The 17,292-nt window shown below is 33.0% G+C and overlaps 2 protein-coding genes across 2 annotated transcripts; both read right to left on the bottom strand.

Moving 5' to 3' along the window:
* Positions 1-3,359: 3,359 nt before the first annotated feature.
* LOC144546814 (scarecrow-like protein 33) lies at positions 3,360-6,049 on the bottom strand. The gene is made up of 2 exons (XM_078295378.1): positions 5,901-6,049; positions 3,360-5,329 (listed from the first exon to the last, which is right to left on the bottom strand). Exon 2 carries the CDS (start codon positions 5,299-5,301, stop codon positions 3,961-3,963), a length of 1,341 nt encoding a protein of 446 aa, XP_078151504.1. The 5' UTR covers positions 5,302-5,329; positions 5,901-6,049; the 3' UTR covers positions 3,360-3,960.
* Positions 6,050-12,900: 6,851 nt separating this feature from the next.
* On the bottom strand, positions 12,901-16,706 carry LOC144546818 (auxin-responsive protein IAA1-like). The gene is made up of 5 exons (XM_078295383.1): positions 16,377-16,706; positions 14,501-14,685; positions 13,746-13,857; positions 13,407-13,467; positions 12,901-13,154 (listed from the first exon to the last, which is right to left on the bottom strand). The coding sequence occupies exons 1-4, from the start codon at positions 16,589-16,591 to the stop codon at positions 13,407-13,409; spliced, it is 573 nt and encodes a 190-aa protein (XP_078151509.1). The 5' UTR covers positions 16,592-16,706; the 3' UTR covers positions 12,901-13,154.
* Between the last annotated feature and the right edge of the window lie 586 nt (positions 16,707-17,292).

Below are 17,292 nucleotides of genomic sequence, written 5' to 3'. Positions count from 1 at the left end.
TTTAAATAAGGATTTGATTTGTATTTACTTCGTAATTGCTGAGGCCCGCTAAAGAATATATTTATTTTAAAAATTAAATGGGATATTATTTGAATTTTTGTGAGAGTTCCTACAATATTTTCTATAGGGACAATCACGTGTGTGATCCTAACTCAAGACGCGTATATAATTATTATTTATTCCTAAGTTTGTCGGTATAAAAATAATAATCGATGTAATGGAATATTACATCCTTCCCCCCTTAAAAAGAATTTTGTCCTCAAAATTCAAACACTAATCGTAATTACTTTTATTAATTGTGACTAAATGCTACAGGTATCTATTATATATATTAATATATTAGTATATTAATATCTTCATTATATATTAATATCTCCATATGAAAATGTACTATTTTTTTTAGGTAGGTAGAAATCACTTGATCAAAAGATTGTAGACCATTCAAAATTTTTTGTGGATCCACTGATCTGATTATGCCAAATAACAATGCACCCTTTGCAATGAAATAAAAATGATTCAAAGTCTCAATGTCATGGTGAATCTATACAATTAATTTACACGATCAATATATTCACGATTGTACCAACATATCAGTTAAGACAGATAAGAACTATAAAGTAGCATAAAAAGAACGAGAGTCATCCAAAAACAAATTACTAAAAACATATAATAACAGCAATAAAACTAGATCACAGACACAACAGAAAGACAAATTACACATTATAAAGAAGAGTTACGGAACCAAAGTCATGTTATCTAGACATGTCTAAGGTATTTCATCATTACAACAAATGATCTCTCTCTCAGGAGTTGAACAAGTCATACCAAGTAACAAAGTATGTAAACCTAACAACTCATTTCACTCTCTATATTGTTGCCTAGACTATAAACCTCATCTTCTTTGCCTGTGCTCAAATCAAGTGACACAAAATTTCTTCTTTCCTTAGGCATGAAAAGAACATCTTTATCGGGATGAAATGCAAAATGCCAATAGTACTCGATGCGATAGATACAAAAATTATTGAAATTATGTATTTGGCCTGAATACATTGCATCAAGACTCAATTGGTACTTTAAGGTCTACTCCTATCTAGTGTAGCTCTGAAGTACCCAAACAGAAAGCCTTTTATTGCGGAACACAGACATACATTGTAAGACCCCTCGAGACTGTCTTATTTTCATCAGAGCACAGTTTTCCAGATTTGGTGGGCGGATAACTTCATAGGAGCGATTGTTCAGATCAACGTTCAGGATTTCATCTTCAATTGTTAGGCGATGGATCCTCCTGTCAGTAAAAGTGCCCTCAGAATAATACTTGATTTCCACATCAGAGGTACCACCCTTCTGTGGCTTTTCAACTTGTCTTTCTCATACAAGAAAATGTCAAGGAAGCCGGCGAATCTAATTACGTGGAAGCGGTGAAACTGATGGAACACTTGAGGGTCAAAGGCCAACGAAAATACTCCATTAGTGTAGTTCAGGGTCAAATCCCAATGACCACAAGGTGAAAAGATTTCGGGTTGCCGGATTATAGAATTGTACATAATATGCATCCGATGATAATTTCTTGTTAGAGCTTTTGACAAGGAGATTACAACAATCTAATATATTAAAATGACCGTGACATGATAAGGCACTACTGATCATGTCATCAACCTCCACCTTGTTGATGCCACATGATAAGTTTACAAAGCGAGCACCGAATTGACCATTATTGTAGAAAAAACCGCTCATAATCGGTTTTAAGACAATAGATCAAAGTGTATATTACAATATATTTTATTATTAATCTAATTTTTTATTTTTATCTGTTTATTATCACAAGAAACGAGTTTGAAAGAAAGGTCCCACGGGTCCTTATCTATTTTTAATTTATTTAAGTATAATCAATTTATTTAATATCACAGTTTGATTACGAGTTAATTAAACAATCAATTTATTTGTCAACAATTCACTTCCTTTAATATATGCACCGCACCCTTGTTTATATAAACGTAGAGGAAAGGGAAGCCCTCATTTCTTCATCACTGTCTTCTCCAATCTACTTCTCATTCTTCATTGTCCCTGATTGCACCTCCTAGTAGTACCGTATTCCTTACAGCAACAAATTAACACGAATTTTATATGGATAATTCGATTCAATAACTAGGGATGTAAATTTGTATTGTGTTGTGTTGTGTCTAATTATATAGTGACGAGTTACGTGTTGCATTGTAATTAAGTCAACATTTTATATGTCATGCTATGATCAAATTTGAAAGAACGATCATGGCACATTAGTCACGCCGTGGCCACGTGTGTTAAAATGTACTTGATCATATTTGACTACTTTTTTTTCGTAATTTAAATTAGTTTAATTAAAATTCACCATTCGATCATATGATATAAGTCATATAACAGCTCTCACATAACTCATGTGACCACGTGATATGATCAGACCAGTTCATGTATCGTGTTGTGTCGTACTAATTTTGCGAAGAATAATCACGTCAAGCGAATAATCACGACACGAGAAATCACAACACTTAAATTAATCACGTCAAGCGAATGAAATTGTATTCTTTAACAAAATGAAATCACAACACTTAAATTAATATCTCGTCGAATCGTTGAAAGGTATGAAAAAGAAAAAGAAAAAATCGAATAGTAATGAACAATTAATCTGGCCTGACTTTATTCAATAGGACTAAGCTACTAAAAAAAAATATAAATATACTTTATTATTTTTTCAGAAGATTCTTCATAGAGAAGGAGACGAGGTAAAGTATAGAGATATAATTTGAGAATAATTTTTTAATTGTCTACGTCCTACACTAATTAAGGAAAAAAGAAAGAGATAATGGCATGGAAAGGTAATTTAGGCGATATATATAACTGTCTATCAAATACAAAATTTGGATATTGTCATCTCAATAACAATTTATTACTTGTTAAATTATAAATATGATATTTATATAGTCATGAAGCGAGGTCTGTTAGGTAACAAGAGTACTGTTCTGATGCATATTCATGGTACGCGATTTTTGATGCACCACAGCAATTTTAATGCGTTGGCACTTGGCATGGATTCTAATTTACTAAATGATAAAAAAAAGTGAATAATTTTTATTTTTAAATTGATATATAAATCACACCGAATAAAATAAATTGTATTTATTTCACTTTAATAAATAAAAAATACAAATTTATGCTTAATTAATTAGTTAATCTTATGATGTATAACAATTTGTATGCATCAATTAAAATTTATGGTAATCATAAACATGTATGCATAGGACTGAAAATTATTTTCCATATCAAACTGAACTCCAGCTTTCCTAAAACAAGTTCAATTAAAAGAATGTTTTTACCAATCGGTATAATTCCTATCTGTAAAATTATTCTTAAATATAACGATAAGGTGTAATACATTATACAGTACAATAGAAGTTACAATGCATTTATTCTTAAAAATAAAAATAAATACAAGTTGCTATATAGAGAAATGATGCATAAAGATAGCAAAATTTAATGAGGCACGTTACTACTTTGGTTTCCAGGTGCAAAGACCATAAAGTACCCTTCCTTTCCATCCCTGAATTAAGAAGCCAGTTACTTTCTTCTTCTGCAAAGAACCTCTCGTCTCCTTACATGTCTTCACAATGATTGGATCCAGTGGTAGTTGTTCAAACCCGGCCCGCACTATCCTCTGGTTCCACATTTTGTAGGTCTCGGGTCTCTCTATCCGAGTTGTCCCCTCACATGCTATTAGATTTATAGCGTCACGAGCAAACATATCTCTTTCTATCATTTGCCTTACCTTATCGTCCCGAGGGATTAATGTGTCCAGTAAATCAAATTAACATTATTTCGTACAGTGACATGACCTGTTTGAAGCGTGTGACAAAGAAGGGACTAAAGGTCCAATTAAAGTTTCCAAAAATGAAAATGAAAATGTGTGGTCGAACATGCCGTATGAGTTTAAGAACTTAATTTATCCCTTGGGCAATCTGAGCCAGTTGTGTCATCTCCAAGCTGCCTAAAGCGGTGCATGCTGTTAACTATCAGCACTTCATCTGCTTTAATTTTGAAATCATTTACACCAATGGTCTCCCATTGAGATGCTATACCATGGTACTCAAAAGGAACATTGAACATTTTAGCATACTCCTTCAACCTCCGCCCAGTCTCTTCTACCATTTCGGCAGGACGGAATCCTGGCTGAGGGAATTCTATGCCGGTAATCCGAAGTTCTATGGCCCCACCCTTTTGGTTAGACAAAATTTGGATTAGAGATGGCCACTGAAAACCAACATTGATACCAAAATCAATTATATGCAGCTTTGAAGCTTTGTCTACTGCTTTGAGGATAGTTTGATTAGCAAAATAGAAAGAAATTCCCGAAAACGGAGCTGCTATCATATACAGGCGATGGACCTTTAAAGAATCGATGGTGGATATTCGTTTTGCAACAAATTTATTGTAGGATTCACTCCCAGTAACTGTCAATCGGGCCTCAAGTGCATCAGCAAGCACATGAGCAAGCCTTTGATTCCCATCTCCATCAAGAGAAGATTGATTTCTTATCTCTTTTATGAGTCCTTGTGCAGTTTGTCGGTCATTATCAGCTATTGAATGAGAACAACGGATTAGAAGATCTTTAACATCAGAAACTTTATCTTGGATTTTCTTTTCACTGCATGGGTTTGTTTGCATGAGTTCCCTTAGACCAACAACTTTTGTGTAAAAATCATGGTAAAGGAGCACTTCATCAAAAGTTGCATCTTTGGCTGGTTCCTCTACATTAGGTGCTGAGATTTTGCAGTTGCGCCCCTCTATGAGGTTCAAATCCTGGTCATTGAATTTCATTTTACCCCTCGACCTGTTTATCTTTGAAAATTGATTTTCATTCTCTTCATTGTCTATACTGACCTTAACCCAATCAACACTTCCCTTGTTATCAGCACTTGGAAGAACATTTGTTCCTTTTCTTGCTACTTGGTTGGACCCCGAAACAGATACTTTTGTGCAAGAAGAACCAATTTGATATTGCAAAGGGGAATAGCTAAAAGTAGGGTCTGTTTCTGGCAACTTATTGAAGAGAAATGGATATTCCTGGCCAAGAATATTATAAAAATCTTTTTCCATGGCCCATAGAGCAGGGTCAATAATATCCTTTTCATGAATTTCTTCTTCCAATAGTATTTTGCTCAAGTAGTTCAAGGTTGCATCAATCATAAAGTTGTTGTTTGTGTTGTTATGAGAGACGCTGTGCAATGCATCTTTGTTTTCTAAAATTACATCATTCAAAATATTCTCCATTGGTTTAATGTTAATCAGAGGATACGACCTACATACAGAATTGAACAAAGATATTAACAAATACATTGTTTACAAAATTAATTTAATAATAATAATGATGATGATTGATGATGGTGATGATGATAATTTATCAATAATAACAAGATGTGCTATCCAGCATCCGTATGCAGATCAATAATATTTCAGAAATTTCATTATTGCCATTCAACATCCTACAATAATTTGAATTCTCGTAATCATATTCTTTCAATTGAAAAAAATATATATATATTTTTTTTCTTGTCCACCATAAAGCTGGACATCAAAAGTTATTCACCAATTACGGTTGGTATTGGTCAAAACCTGATTGAGACATAAATCTAGTCAATTTGATGAAACTAAAAGATAATTGGACCCAATTTCTATAGGAAAGAGGACAAATTTGAATTGTTAGTATTAAATTAATTTTTGCTGAAAAAACACTTGAATTGGTTTCTATGGTGAAACAATATTGAACTTTTAAATGCAGGAGAAGACGCTCTTAATCCATTCAGGCAAACGACCTACACAGATAGCACCATAGAAAGAGAGAATTAGGGGAAAAAGAAGAAGAGAGATACCTTTTAGAGCTAGAAAGAAATTAGGCAAGACTGATCACTTCCCAGAACCAGAACCAGAACAAGGAATCACGATGAGAATTCCAAGAAAAAACGAAACTAATGTTCTCTCGTCCTTGCTCAATTAAGCTGCTGTAGTGCTATATGTGTTCCGCTTACTGTCCGTGTACGTTTCTCCCCTCTTTGACTTTTCTATAATTTTTCAATTTCGCTGAAGGATATTCTGTGACAGGAAGTATACATCTAAATGTGTAACGAGTTAGTAACAGAGCTCAGAGCAAATGTCGGACAATGCAGTCACCCATAAAATCGCTGGTAGTGATACGAGGACTTACTCTCATAAAAGAAAAAAAATACGAGGACTTACATAATTTGATCAACTAAATTATAACAATAAATAAATAAATTGAGATAAGGATGGAATTGATGTGACGTGGGACCGACTCATCTACTACCCTAAAGAAAAAATAATGTCACGTGTTCTTCTTCTTCTTCTTCTTATTATTTTTTTGAAATTCAGATAGATTATTTTTTTGAAATTCAGATAGAGACTACTAGATGTACAGAAGTAATATATCAAAAATTTTATTTATACTCTTTTAAAAAAATAAATTAAAACATCTTATATTGGAGAAATTTTTACATTTATTCGAACAAGAAAGTCAATCTGCGGTTTATTTATAGAGGGCTGCAGATTGTCTTAGAAGTCACTCAAAACATAAATATATTTTGCATTTTTTGTGCTTTTGAAGACCTAATAGGATTAGCTTATTAAAAGTCAATTAGTTGGAGGTAACATAAATATGCTTTGGACAGGACTAGTTCTGAAATCTCTTGGAGGTGGACCGGCACTGGAAAATTCTCATGTGCAACAGCGTATACAACCATGCACGATCGGGGGCTAAGATCTCGGACACAGCGAAGGCTATGGAAAATTAAGGTCCCCATGAAGGTCAGGATTTTCATATGGCTCATGCTGGAGGATAAGATCCTGACACAGGAAGTTCTCGGTGTAAGAGGATGCATAGTGCAACCGGGTTGCCACCTGTGTGACTCCAGCGTGACGGAGTCAAGGGATCACCTGATGTGGGAGTGTCCCTTTGCAAGAAGATTCTGGAGAGGTTTGGGCGCTCACCATAACTTGATAATCGGGAGTGAGAGGGGAATCCTACAGGCTTGGATACGGGGACACTGTAACATGACACGGATGCAAAGGGCTCACTGGGATGTTATATGGGCGGCTGGAGCGTGGGCCCTATGGCGAGAGAGAAATAGAAGGCTATTCTCTAACAAAAGGAAATTAGTGTATGGTCTAATTGATGATACGGCTATGAAAATTATCCTTTGAGCAAGTTTTGTGTAATTATTGAGATGTCACGGTATTATTTTTGTAAATATTATATTAGCAGAATAAGAGCAACTTTAGGGCTTTGTATATAAAAACTTTTTCTTTATCAATGCATTTGTTGGCATATTTTTTGCCAACCATCAAAAAAAAAAAAATCAATTAGTTGTTTTAACTGTTTTTCAATTATGTAACTAATCCTGCTTAGAGTTTGTTACTGTGCGCTGCCTATATAATGGCAAGATGTAATCAGATTGAGGTTAATGAAAATCCAATTCTATTATGTGCATTTCTCCTCTATTAAGAGAATATGTATTATCTTAGAGTGTGTGTTTGGATGACTCAAGAATAGAGCTAACTTGGATTAGTTCCACTATTCTCAAATCTTAATGATTCAAACACAATTTAGTAAATTGGGTCAGCTTAACAATAGCTCTATTATACTAATCCATAGAAATGATGAGTTAGCAAGAATAGAACTAGTGGGGTAGTGATATTAATAAAATATTTGATTTTTTTAGAGTTAGTTTAAATATTAAATTAGTATTAAATAAAATATTTTATTAGTATTAAATAAAATAATATTCAATTGGATTAGTATTAAATAAAATATTAGTTTAAATATTAAATGTAATATAATATTAATTTAAAATATAGTATCAAATAAATATAATATCAAATTAGATTAATATTAAATAAAAAGTAAGATTAAATACAGTAGTCAATTAAATATTAAATGGAATATAATATTAGTTTAAATATTATATTAGTATTAAATAAATATAATATAATATTAGTTTAATATTAAATATAATATAATATTAATTAAATATTAAATGAAATATAATATTAGTTTAAATGGTAATTGTAATATAATATTAGTTTAAATATTATATTAGCATTGAATAAAACCGATAACTCTACCCAAAAATACATAGCATGTCAAACAGATAACTCGTACTTATTATTTGTTAAATTCATGTATGATGCTTGAGCTTAACTGTTTTATTACAATAAACTATATATATATGGTGCATGTTGACCAGTTCAGCAAGTTCGAACCCAAACAATTATATTAATTTAGTTATTAATAGACGTTCAAAAGCACTATGCTTCTTTGTTAATTTACTATATCACGTAAATTCTCTAGCTACTTTTCTAGCTACTTAATTTTCTTAAGAAAGATGGTATTGCTATATATATACATGTAAATTCTAATGCATTGGAACTGAAGTTCATGTAACAACAACGTACAACAGAGTAACCTACAACATCATGCTTTAATATACATGTTGTTTCAACTTTGTAAGTAGGTTGATAATGTATGCATGTATAGCCTATCATATCTCACAAAGCACAATTGAAATTTTCATTTAAGCATTTTGTCAAACATGTTAGAAGCATTAATTTACTATTCAATAAATGTTAACCAAATACTAGTAGTTCAACTATCATATACAAATATGATAGTTGAAGACCGGTTGTCATTACTCCAGTCTAGGATGTCATTACAAATTTATTTTGGTACTCGCGAGGAGCCTATTCGGTTGGTAATGTATTGATTGGAATATATAGATCCTCTATTTTAGCCGAAAGGAAAAAAAAAATTGAGTAAAATTCTGAAAATGAAAAAAAAAAATAGAATTGAGGTTGAATTTTTATAGTAAAAAAAATTGTTTTTTTACAAGGATGTATCTTCTATATTCCTTCATAAGCTATATTCCATTAGAATGATAAGGTAGAAGAATTGATTTTCTTTAAGAGATGGAATTGACTCATTTACTAATACTTTTCGGTTTTCTACTCATTCATTTTTCACCTTCAATTGAATACACTCAGAATAGAATAGTGTGACATAGAAGTGTATTCCAAATTCCAATTTTTTTTTTTTTTAATTCTAGTCATCCACTGTCTTGCTGAACAAGTTCCATACAATTAATTTAGATACAAAGACATGTTATGTAAGATTAAACTACTGTTTCTTTAGTGAAACATACACTTATTGCTTTTGTTCAAAAAGAAAAAAGAAAAAAGGAAAAAGGAAAAAGGAAAAAGGAAAAAAGAAAAAAGAAAAAAGAAAAAAGAAAAATATATATCTCTAAGTCACCTTAACTTGTATCACAATGGATCCGATCCTCCTTAATTTTAATAGCAACCAATCATGATCAAAAGCAAGGGCGGACTAATTAGGATTTTCGTCAAGGAGAGCAAAAAAATATCGAATTGGATTTAAATAGCTTATCGGATTTAAATCCATTAACTAATTGGGTACTCAATAAAAAAAAAATATTTTGACTTATATTTTCCAATACCCTGACTTATAATTTCTGATCCTATAACTTATAATTTCTGATCCTATAACTTATAATTAATATTACCAATCATAATTCAAGAAATTTATTTTGATTTTAACACTAAATTTAACCCGAATTACAAATCAAATATTCAGAGGAGGGCAAAAAAATTTCCCGGGAGGAGCAAAGTCGATCGGTACCAATAGATCACCACTAAATCTCAAAATCCAGAAGAGGGAAGAGAGCGGCTACCCCTTTGCTATAGTAGATCCGCCCCTGATCAAAAGACCTTTACCAATGCACCAACGGTGTGAACATGCTATTTGTGACATATGAATATATGATTGCATTGCATAAGACAATTTCTTGCCAATTCTAGCCCTCCAGTTACGTGCGTTCCATGCATTTTTTTTTCCTCACCAATCTCATCGATTTTTACATCTTGATTAACTTAACTTGATTTAAGAGAGCACCTATGAGCTCATCTTTTTAATTTTTTTTTCATCTGAGCACGGAATAGCCAATTTATTTCATATAACTTAAATTCGATCTTATTATTTTCTATAAAAATAATAATTTCATATTAGACTTTGATTAAAGTAAACAAATTTGGATTATTAATGTTGATAATGAACTTATAAATTCTGTTAAATCCTCACCAAGATGTTGATAATTATTCTGTTTGGTTCAAAAGAAATCAAGAAATTAAGAGTTAACCTGACTCATGGGTAAAACCGTAAAAAGTGAGTCTTAGATTTAATTCACAACACATCACAAATCTGATTATCTGACCAAATTATCTCAAATCTGGAGATAGTGAGATAAGACAATAAAAGCTTAATATGGCAAACTGCAATTAAAAGCACCAACGAGCGCCTTAAAAGGACTTGCCATGTATAACAAAACAACAAGAAAGGACGCATAAATGTCCAAAGCTCTCTGGTACGTAGCTAATAAGGGACAGTACCATCCTTTTACGGTATGCTTCATTTAATGTTCTATCAGAAAGCTATGATTCTAGCGGCATGGTTTCAGAGTTATGATCCGAATTGTAGTAAATCAGACGGTTTGGATTGAATGATGGCACATCCTTGCCAATTTTTCCAGATTTGAATTTATGTGACCAAACAAGCCATAGATTCTGGATCCCTGAAGTAACTCAAATTTGGAGTTTGATCCGAACCTCGAGATGGAATGCATGTCACTTTGATATTCGTGCCAAAGAAGATCGGGCTGTCCGGATCAAAACTTAAAATTTGAGGTACCTTAGGTGAATGAGTTGGCAAAGCATAGGGGCCCCCCCTCTCCCTTTTTTTTTTCTTTGATTTCAGAGCTACACTTTTACCAGTAAGGCTAGAAGAGTATTGCAAATTCAACAAAATACAAAGCTGGAGGAAATCGAATTCTTGGAGATGTACGAAGCATCATCATTGGAAGAAGGAGAGATTAGAAATAGTTCATCATCGTCATTAGGTAAATCTTCTAACAATTTTTTTAACTTTTGTGGGATAATTCCTCTTGGAAAGGAATCACAATGCCAGAAGCAAAATTAATATGGGTGCTTAATATTTTTCTTGGATCACCCAAATAAATGCCTAAGTTGTAGGAACTACTGAATACAACAGAAAACTGACACCTCAGAAAAAAAAATTGATAACTGTTTCTCTAAAAACCTGGATGTTCTGACAAATCAATATAAATCTCAAATTCTCAACTGAACAATCAGATGCTACACCATGTCAAGACCTTGGTCCTGGTACAACTAGCTGTTTAATTCAAGAAGAAATGATCTCAAATTTGGTTCAATCAGATGCTACACCATGTCAAGACTTTGTTCCTGGTACAACTGGCTGTTTAATTCAAGAAGAAATGATCTCGAATTTGGTTCAATTTCTCCAAGCTGGGCCATGTAGACACATCATATGGGGCATCATAAAGGGAATCCTGGAAGAACTTGGCAAATTTAACATAGACAATTTAGATGCATTCTTCAAGTCTTCAGAGTATATTGGCACCACCACCATACAAACCTTTGGAGGCGACACGTCACACTGGACCACATTCTGCGCCACTCTGGCAAACAACATCCATGAATTAACATCTATGTGCCGGCCAATCACATGTGATTCTTCTTTGCATGAAAAAACCGTAGAATGGGAAGCCGAGTTTGAAAAGCTGAAAAAATTGGAGCAGAAGGAGTCTTACATTCGGCACCAAGTCATGAAACTGAGAATTAACAGGGACCATCTGATTTTAGAACTGTACAAGAAAACTGCAATTACAATTGAGAGAAATGGGGGTGTGGTGCAAGAAATCAGGCAGCAAGAGGCCACATTAGAGGGGATGGTGAAGGAATTAAAGGAAGTAGCCTGTTTGAGGAAAGAGGTATCTCATCAATGCGATCAACTCAGGCAATTGGTTGTGCAATCTGATTCAGATCGGTTGCAAAGAGAGATTAATGCACATGCTATTTATAGGCATGTTTGCTTTACTGTGAAGAGTCTAATGGAGAAGCTAGAGGAGCCTACACTCTCTCTCTCAACAGGGATTTAACAATGATATATTTTTGAGGATTCTTTTTGGTAATTATTGAGTGCTCTGGGTTTTTGAAGTTATGAAATAGGCATATGTGACTAACTACTAAATTTATTAGGATTGACTAGAAAAGACTAGGGAGATGTTAAGGATCAATAGGGACTTCTTTTTCTCCTCTCAAATTGTAATTTTTTGTTTATTATTTATGCATAATGAAATACTAGCAGAGCAAAATTTAGAGCAAAGTATTATTGTATGCATGTGCAGTATATTTAAAAAGCTGTATGTATTCACATCATATATACTTGCTAAAGGGTGGTTCAAATGGCTTCATTTTTTGTGTCATCACTATACCTCCATTTTTTAATTTTGTAAAACAATAATTTAAAAAATTATATGTCAAAAAAAACCATTAGGTGTGAATCTATATTATTTTCTCTACATGCACATAAAAATTTATTACTTTTTTATTTTGGTTTTATATGAATAAAGTAGAAAAATCAACATCCAAAATTTATCCACATTCATATATTTTAGGCTTATTGCAAACTCTTGATACTAACTAAAATAAAATTAAAATGTCATGATCTTTTATGTGTACATAGAGAAATCATCTCTAACAGTTTTATTTTGATATTTAAGTTTTAAATTTTAAGTTATCATGATTCTAAAAATGAAAGCATTATATTGACAAAAAATAGGGACATTTGTGTTGAAATGTTTGTGCGACTTCTTATAAGAACAAATCATATGCAAATTTTTACTAAGATTTTCTCAGAACACAAGTTAGCTTGGATTGGAAATATTTGGAGGAAGCACAGCAACATGAGCAAAGAGGAAATTGAGTAAATTGATAATAAACAAAAGTACAAGTACTTAATTTCAATCCTTTCTTCAAGCCAAAACAAAGGGGGCAACATACTGCATAATAATTATTTCAACTGTTTAATACCACAGCCAAAATTTCTTTAAATAAAGCAGGTACAGGCATTAGTTTATACTTTGTACATGATCAAAACTAATACATGCTTCTCCTTCAATTGTATAATATAGCAGTTCACCAAGTACATTTTCAATACCAATCTGCATCAAAAGAAAAGAAAACAAGTCAGAATAATCCTAAAATTCAAGGGCATTTCAAAGTAACATGCATTTCAAATGTAGAATGGTTCATTTCACCATGAGATGTGGCTATAACAGGATTTAGTTTCTTTTGGGGAAATTTTGATCAATATAAATAGTTGATACAGTGAGTTGTGATCCTTGCTTCAGCAATGAAACAGGTGACAGTTAGCCACCCGTTTTCAAAATTTAATAAAAGAAAAAAAATGTAACCTAAGTAGAAGCCTCTGTACTCTTGACCAGCCTAATTCGTTTGCAAGAAGAAACAAACAACCTGCCGTGAAAAGAAACCAAAATCAGATTGATAGCAGCTTTGCGGCATAGTAACCAAAGTTTCTTCAATTCACATTTGTAACAAAAATTCATAGCAAAACTTCCTTAAATGGTGCTTGGAATAAAGATTTCTAAATCATTCACAAAGGAAAGTATGGGGATTTAGCATGGAAATACTTGGCCCTTGGAATATGGTTTATATAGAAGTAAATTTTAAATGTGAGAAGTTTGAGTATGTAAATATCAGAAATAAAAAAAAATAGATAAAATTAGACTTACTTCCAGGGATCATCACCAACCAGCATTAAATCACCATCCTTATCCTCATAAGTAGGGACATACTCCACTCCACTTGTGGGGTCCACCAACCTCCTCTCTTTCCCATATTTCTCTAATAAAACAGAAAAAAAAAATTAGAACAAGTACACTTAGAAATATTGTCCAGGCAGTTTGATATTGAACCTGTGGTTACAACACGACATGATTTCCTCTAAATATTTTTTCCATTGAAAATTTTCCAAGTTTGAGAAAAAGTAAACCCAGAGACATTTTTCTAATACATGACTTCCATAAAAAAAATACAAATAACACTAGGATCTTTCTCACAAAGTATCTGTATCAGAAATGCTGCAACTGATAACCTGGTGAACCCATGGGCATTATAATCCTTTCAATGTCTACATGAGATCTTTCACTTATTATTATTTTTGTTTTTAAATTTGGGTACAAATCCATATCTATAGGGGTGACAAGGTTGGCCTGGATAAGGCTATCAGAAGCAATGAGGGTTAGCTGGTTAGGTTGCCTTGGGTTAGTACTGATAACAACTTAGATTAGTACTAACTAAAATTTTCAATAAACCCCAAGGTCTATTCAATCAAAAGGAACAAAACTGGAATTTTGCAAGATCCATCAGGTCAAAATCTTGTTCAAAAATTACTTAAGAACAGAAGTTGCCAAAGCAACCAACCCCATTGCTGGCCTTATCAATCTAATAAAAGAGATGTAAACAAATATTAAGATTTGGATCTAACTTGAGGTGAAGCAAGAGAACATGGACCCAATTGCAGTCAAAAGCTGTTCATATTCGCTATAGGCATCGAGATCAACCTTGCGAAGGTACGCCGCACCGTCTACTGCCACCTTGACATAAGAGCAACTCTTTTGCAGTGCGTTCCTCCTAAAAGACCTAACTGGGGGCCAGCCAACTGCCTGTACCCTGCATTATTCCACAAAATTATATCAGATACATTCTTTTTTTCAGAAAAATCAATCTTGGATTCTGGTATTAAATTGGAACTTGACAATGGATCCAGCAGATGATGCCCTTTCAATTTTGATATCCATTTTACTAATTTTTGTATTTTGGTGCTGCTTTGTACCAGAATTGCATGGAACTGATTCAGTCAAATTAGAGAACAAATAAAGGAAATTTTGTAGCAAGTGCAGGGGCAATCTTCATCAAAGTTAGAATAGAGGGTCAATTTTGGAAGAAAATTGAAACTGGAAATTTTCCACAAAACAATTGGGCAAATTTCTAAATCGGACCAAACTAGTAAGAATCTAGACTACTAAGAATTTGCATGCATGAGATTTCCAACCAGTTTATAAGACTAATTGAGTAGAAAGCCGTGCATGCATCATATTTGATATTGCACCAAGGCATATATATTATCAGAAAATCTTCTCGATCTAGTTTCACGATCATCATCATCTCTTAGATACGCCCCTATTGATGCTCTCTCTCTATCAAATTGGAAATGGAGGTATTTTAAGAGAGAACCAAAGACATGCAGCATGACAGCTGGAAAGAGAATTCATGCGCCACTGGTAAAACATAAAAAGTTCTTGAGCAAAAGGTAACACGGGTCAAACAAGCATCGATTCCTTCCGTCATGCAGAAAACGGCTGAATTTTTACTGATTTTGACAAATCAGTTCATAAGATTTAAAAAATTATATAAATCACTTTTTCAAAGAATTATCCAAATGAGATAACATACCAAATGTCTATCTAAAACTCTACTAAATATGTCTTATAATAGGATTTAGTTGAAGTTTAAAGATGGAATATAGAAGGTGATTCTTCCAAAATATTAACATTGATTCTATATTAATTTATCTAACAATAAGCATTTTTTTATTAATCAATCAAATTCATGTTTTGGGCTGTTTTTGGTTGGATCGATTCTTAAAATGCATCATTTTACAGTTATAGTATCAAGTTGAGCATCATTCATATATGGAAAAAAAATTCATCTCCAGATCTATACATTTACTGCAGAATATATTTCCTCTCTCCCAATCAGTATAACTGTCAAAAATACCCTTTTACTGAATAAAAAAAACTGTTATATTTCTCAGGTTTAATTTTTAATAATTAAATGCACACTGAGGTAGAAAGGAAATAATAGACACTATTCTATATTACCCAAGGATAAGCAGCAAAGCAAGGACAAATTTGAAAGTTTTACTTTCCGCCTTGTGATCCATTTCATCAAAAATTTAACCAGATTTAAAATAAAAACTTAAAAAAAAAAAAAAAAAAAACTGATTTATTGGATCCATTTCATTCAAAGTACCATTATAATCCCATAATGCATAGTAAGCAGTTGCTGAGACCATAAACACAACTCACATTGCTGAGACCATAATGTATAGTAAGCAGTTGCTTGATTTCATATAGATTCAATTCAGACTTATATTTTTACACAGAAATAATGACATTGCCCCTACAAAATGTTCAACTACTGGGGTAATATGGTCATTTGGTCACTTACTTTTTACAGCAACCCACATTGAAAATGTTCAACTACAGGGGTAAAATGATCATTTGGTCTCTTACTTTTTACAGCAACCCACATTGAAAATGTTCAGCTACAGGGGGTAAAATGGTCATTTGGTCACTTACTTAGCAGCCGGAGGCTTCCCGGAGCCACCACCAGTTACAGATTCGTTGGAATCCGGAGACCGGTTCCCGGACGAGACGTGACGTGGCACGATCCCGTCGACTGGGGCAACCTGATGGACAGTCTGGAAGAAGCCACGTTTCCCGCCTGGCAGGCCCAGCTTGAGCTCAGTCTCTTCGTAATAAAGTCCGGACTCAACGGTTTCCTCCGTCGACATGGATTCAGAGCGTCTGATCTGAAAAGCCTGTTTTATGTGTGCAGTACGTGAGTGAGAGAGAGAGAGAGAGAGAGAGAGAGAGTGTGTGTGTTTGATGGGGGAAGGCGACTTGCAGAGCGCTTTTTGTCGTTTTTTATCAGGTCAGGAGGGAAAAGAAAGCAGGTCCAAAAGAGAAGTTGCTACAAAAACTTGGTTCACAATTAAATATGCAGTCTGCGAGAGGAGTACAGTACGTCGGGTTGTCAACGAAATTTTTATTGATATCAAATGAAAAAAATAAAAATAATAAAAGATAATTACAGTAGGAGAAAAATTTGAAAAATGAGAAGAGAGTTAATTTTATATTTTCCATCATATTTCTCATAGAAGTTCTAAGTTAAAAAAAGAAATTTTTTTAATGTCACAAAAGATGGAGTTCAGAAAAAAAAAATCAGAAATAAAAGAATAAAATAAGGACGTCGTAGAGGAGGTATTCAGAGCTGAATCGAGAAAAATATTGTCTATTTTGTTCAAATTCTTGTATATTTTTTTCGATTCATCTCCAGATGTCCTCCTCTATGGCGTTCGCATGTTAATGACTATTAATTAGAATTAGTTAGTAAGGTGTTGAAAAGATGTATCAATGAACAAGCATTAATTGGTTATTCATTCTCTCTATTAAAATAAAAATAATAATACTTGAAAGGGTATATTTCTAAAAG

This window comes from Carex rostrata, chromosome 30, assembly GCF_964058835.1.
Source record: "Carex rostrata chromosome 30, lpCarRost1.2, whole genome shotgun sequence".
In the NCBI taxonomy this organism is placed as follows: domain Eukaryota; kingdom Viridiplantae; phylum Streptophyta; class Magnoliopsida; order Poales; family Cyperaceae; genus Carex; species Carex rostrata.
Note: the sequence above shows the minus strand (reverse complement) of the source record. Positions and strands in the feature narration are given on the sequence as shown.

Excerpts from the sequence above, each read along its gene's own strand:
- LOC144546814 (XM_078295378.1), bottom strand. The coding sequence starts at position 5,301 with ATGGAGAATATTTTGAATGATGTAATTTTAGAAAACAAAGATGCATTG.
- LOC144546818 (XM_078295383.1), bottom strand. The coding sequence starts at position 16,591 with ATGTCGACGGAGGAAACCGTTGAGTCCGGACTTTATTACGAAGAGACT. Across the intron at positions 14,686-16,376 it reads GGGAAGCCTCCGGCTGCTAA|GGTACAGGCAGTTGGCTGGC; the intron begins GTAAGTGACCAA and ends GGAATAATGCAG. Across the intron at positions 13,468-13,745 it reads GTTGGTGATGATCCCTGGAA|GTTGTTTGTTTCTTCTTGCA; the intron begins GTAAGTCTAATT and ends TTTTCACGGCAG.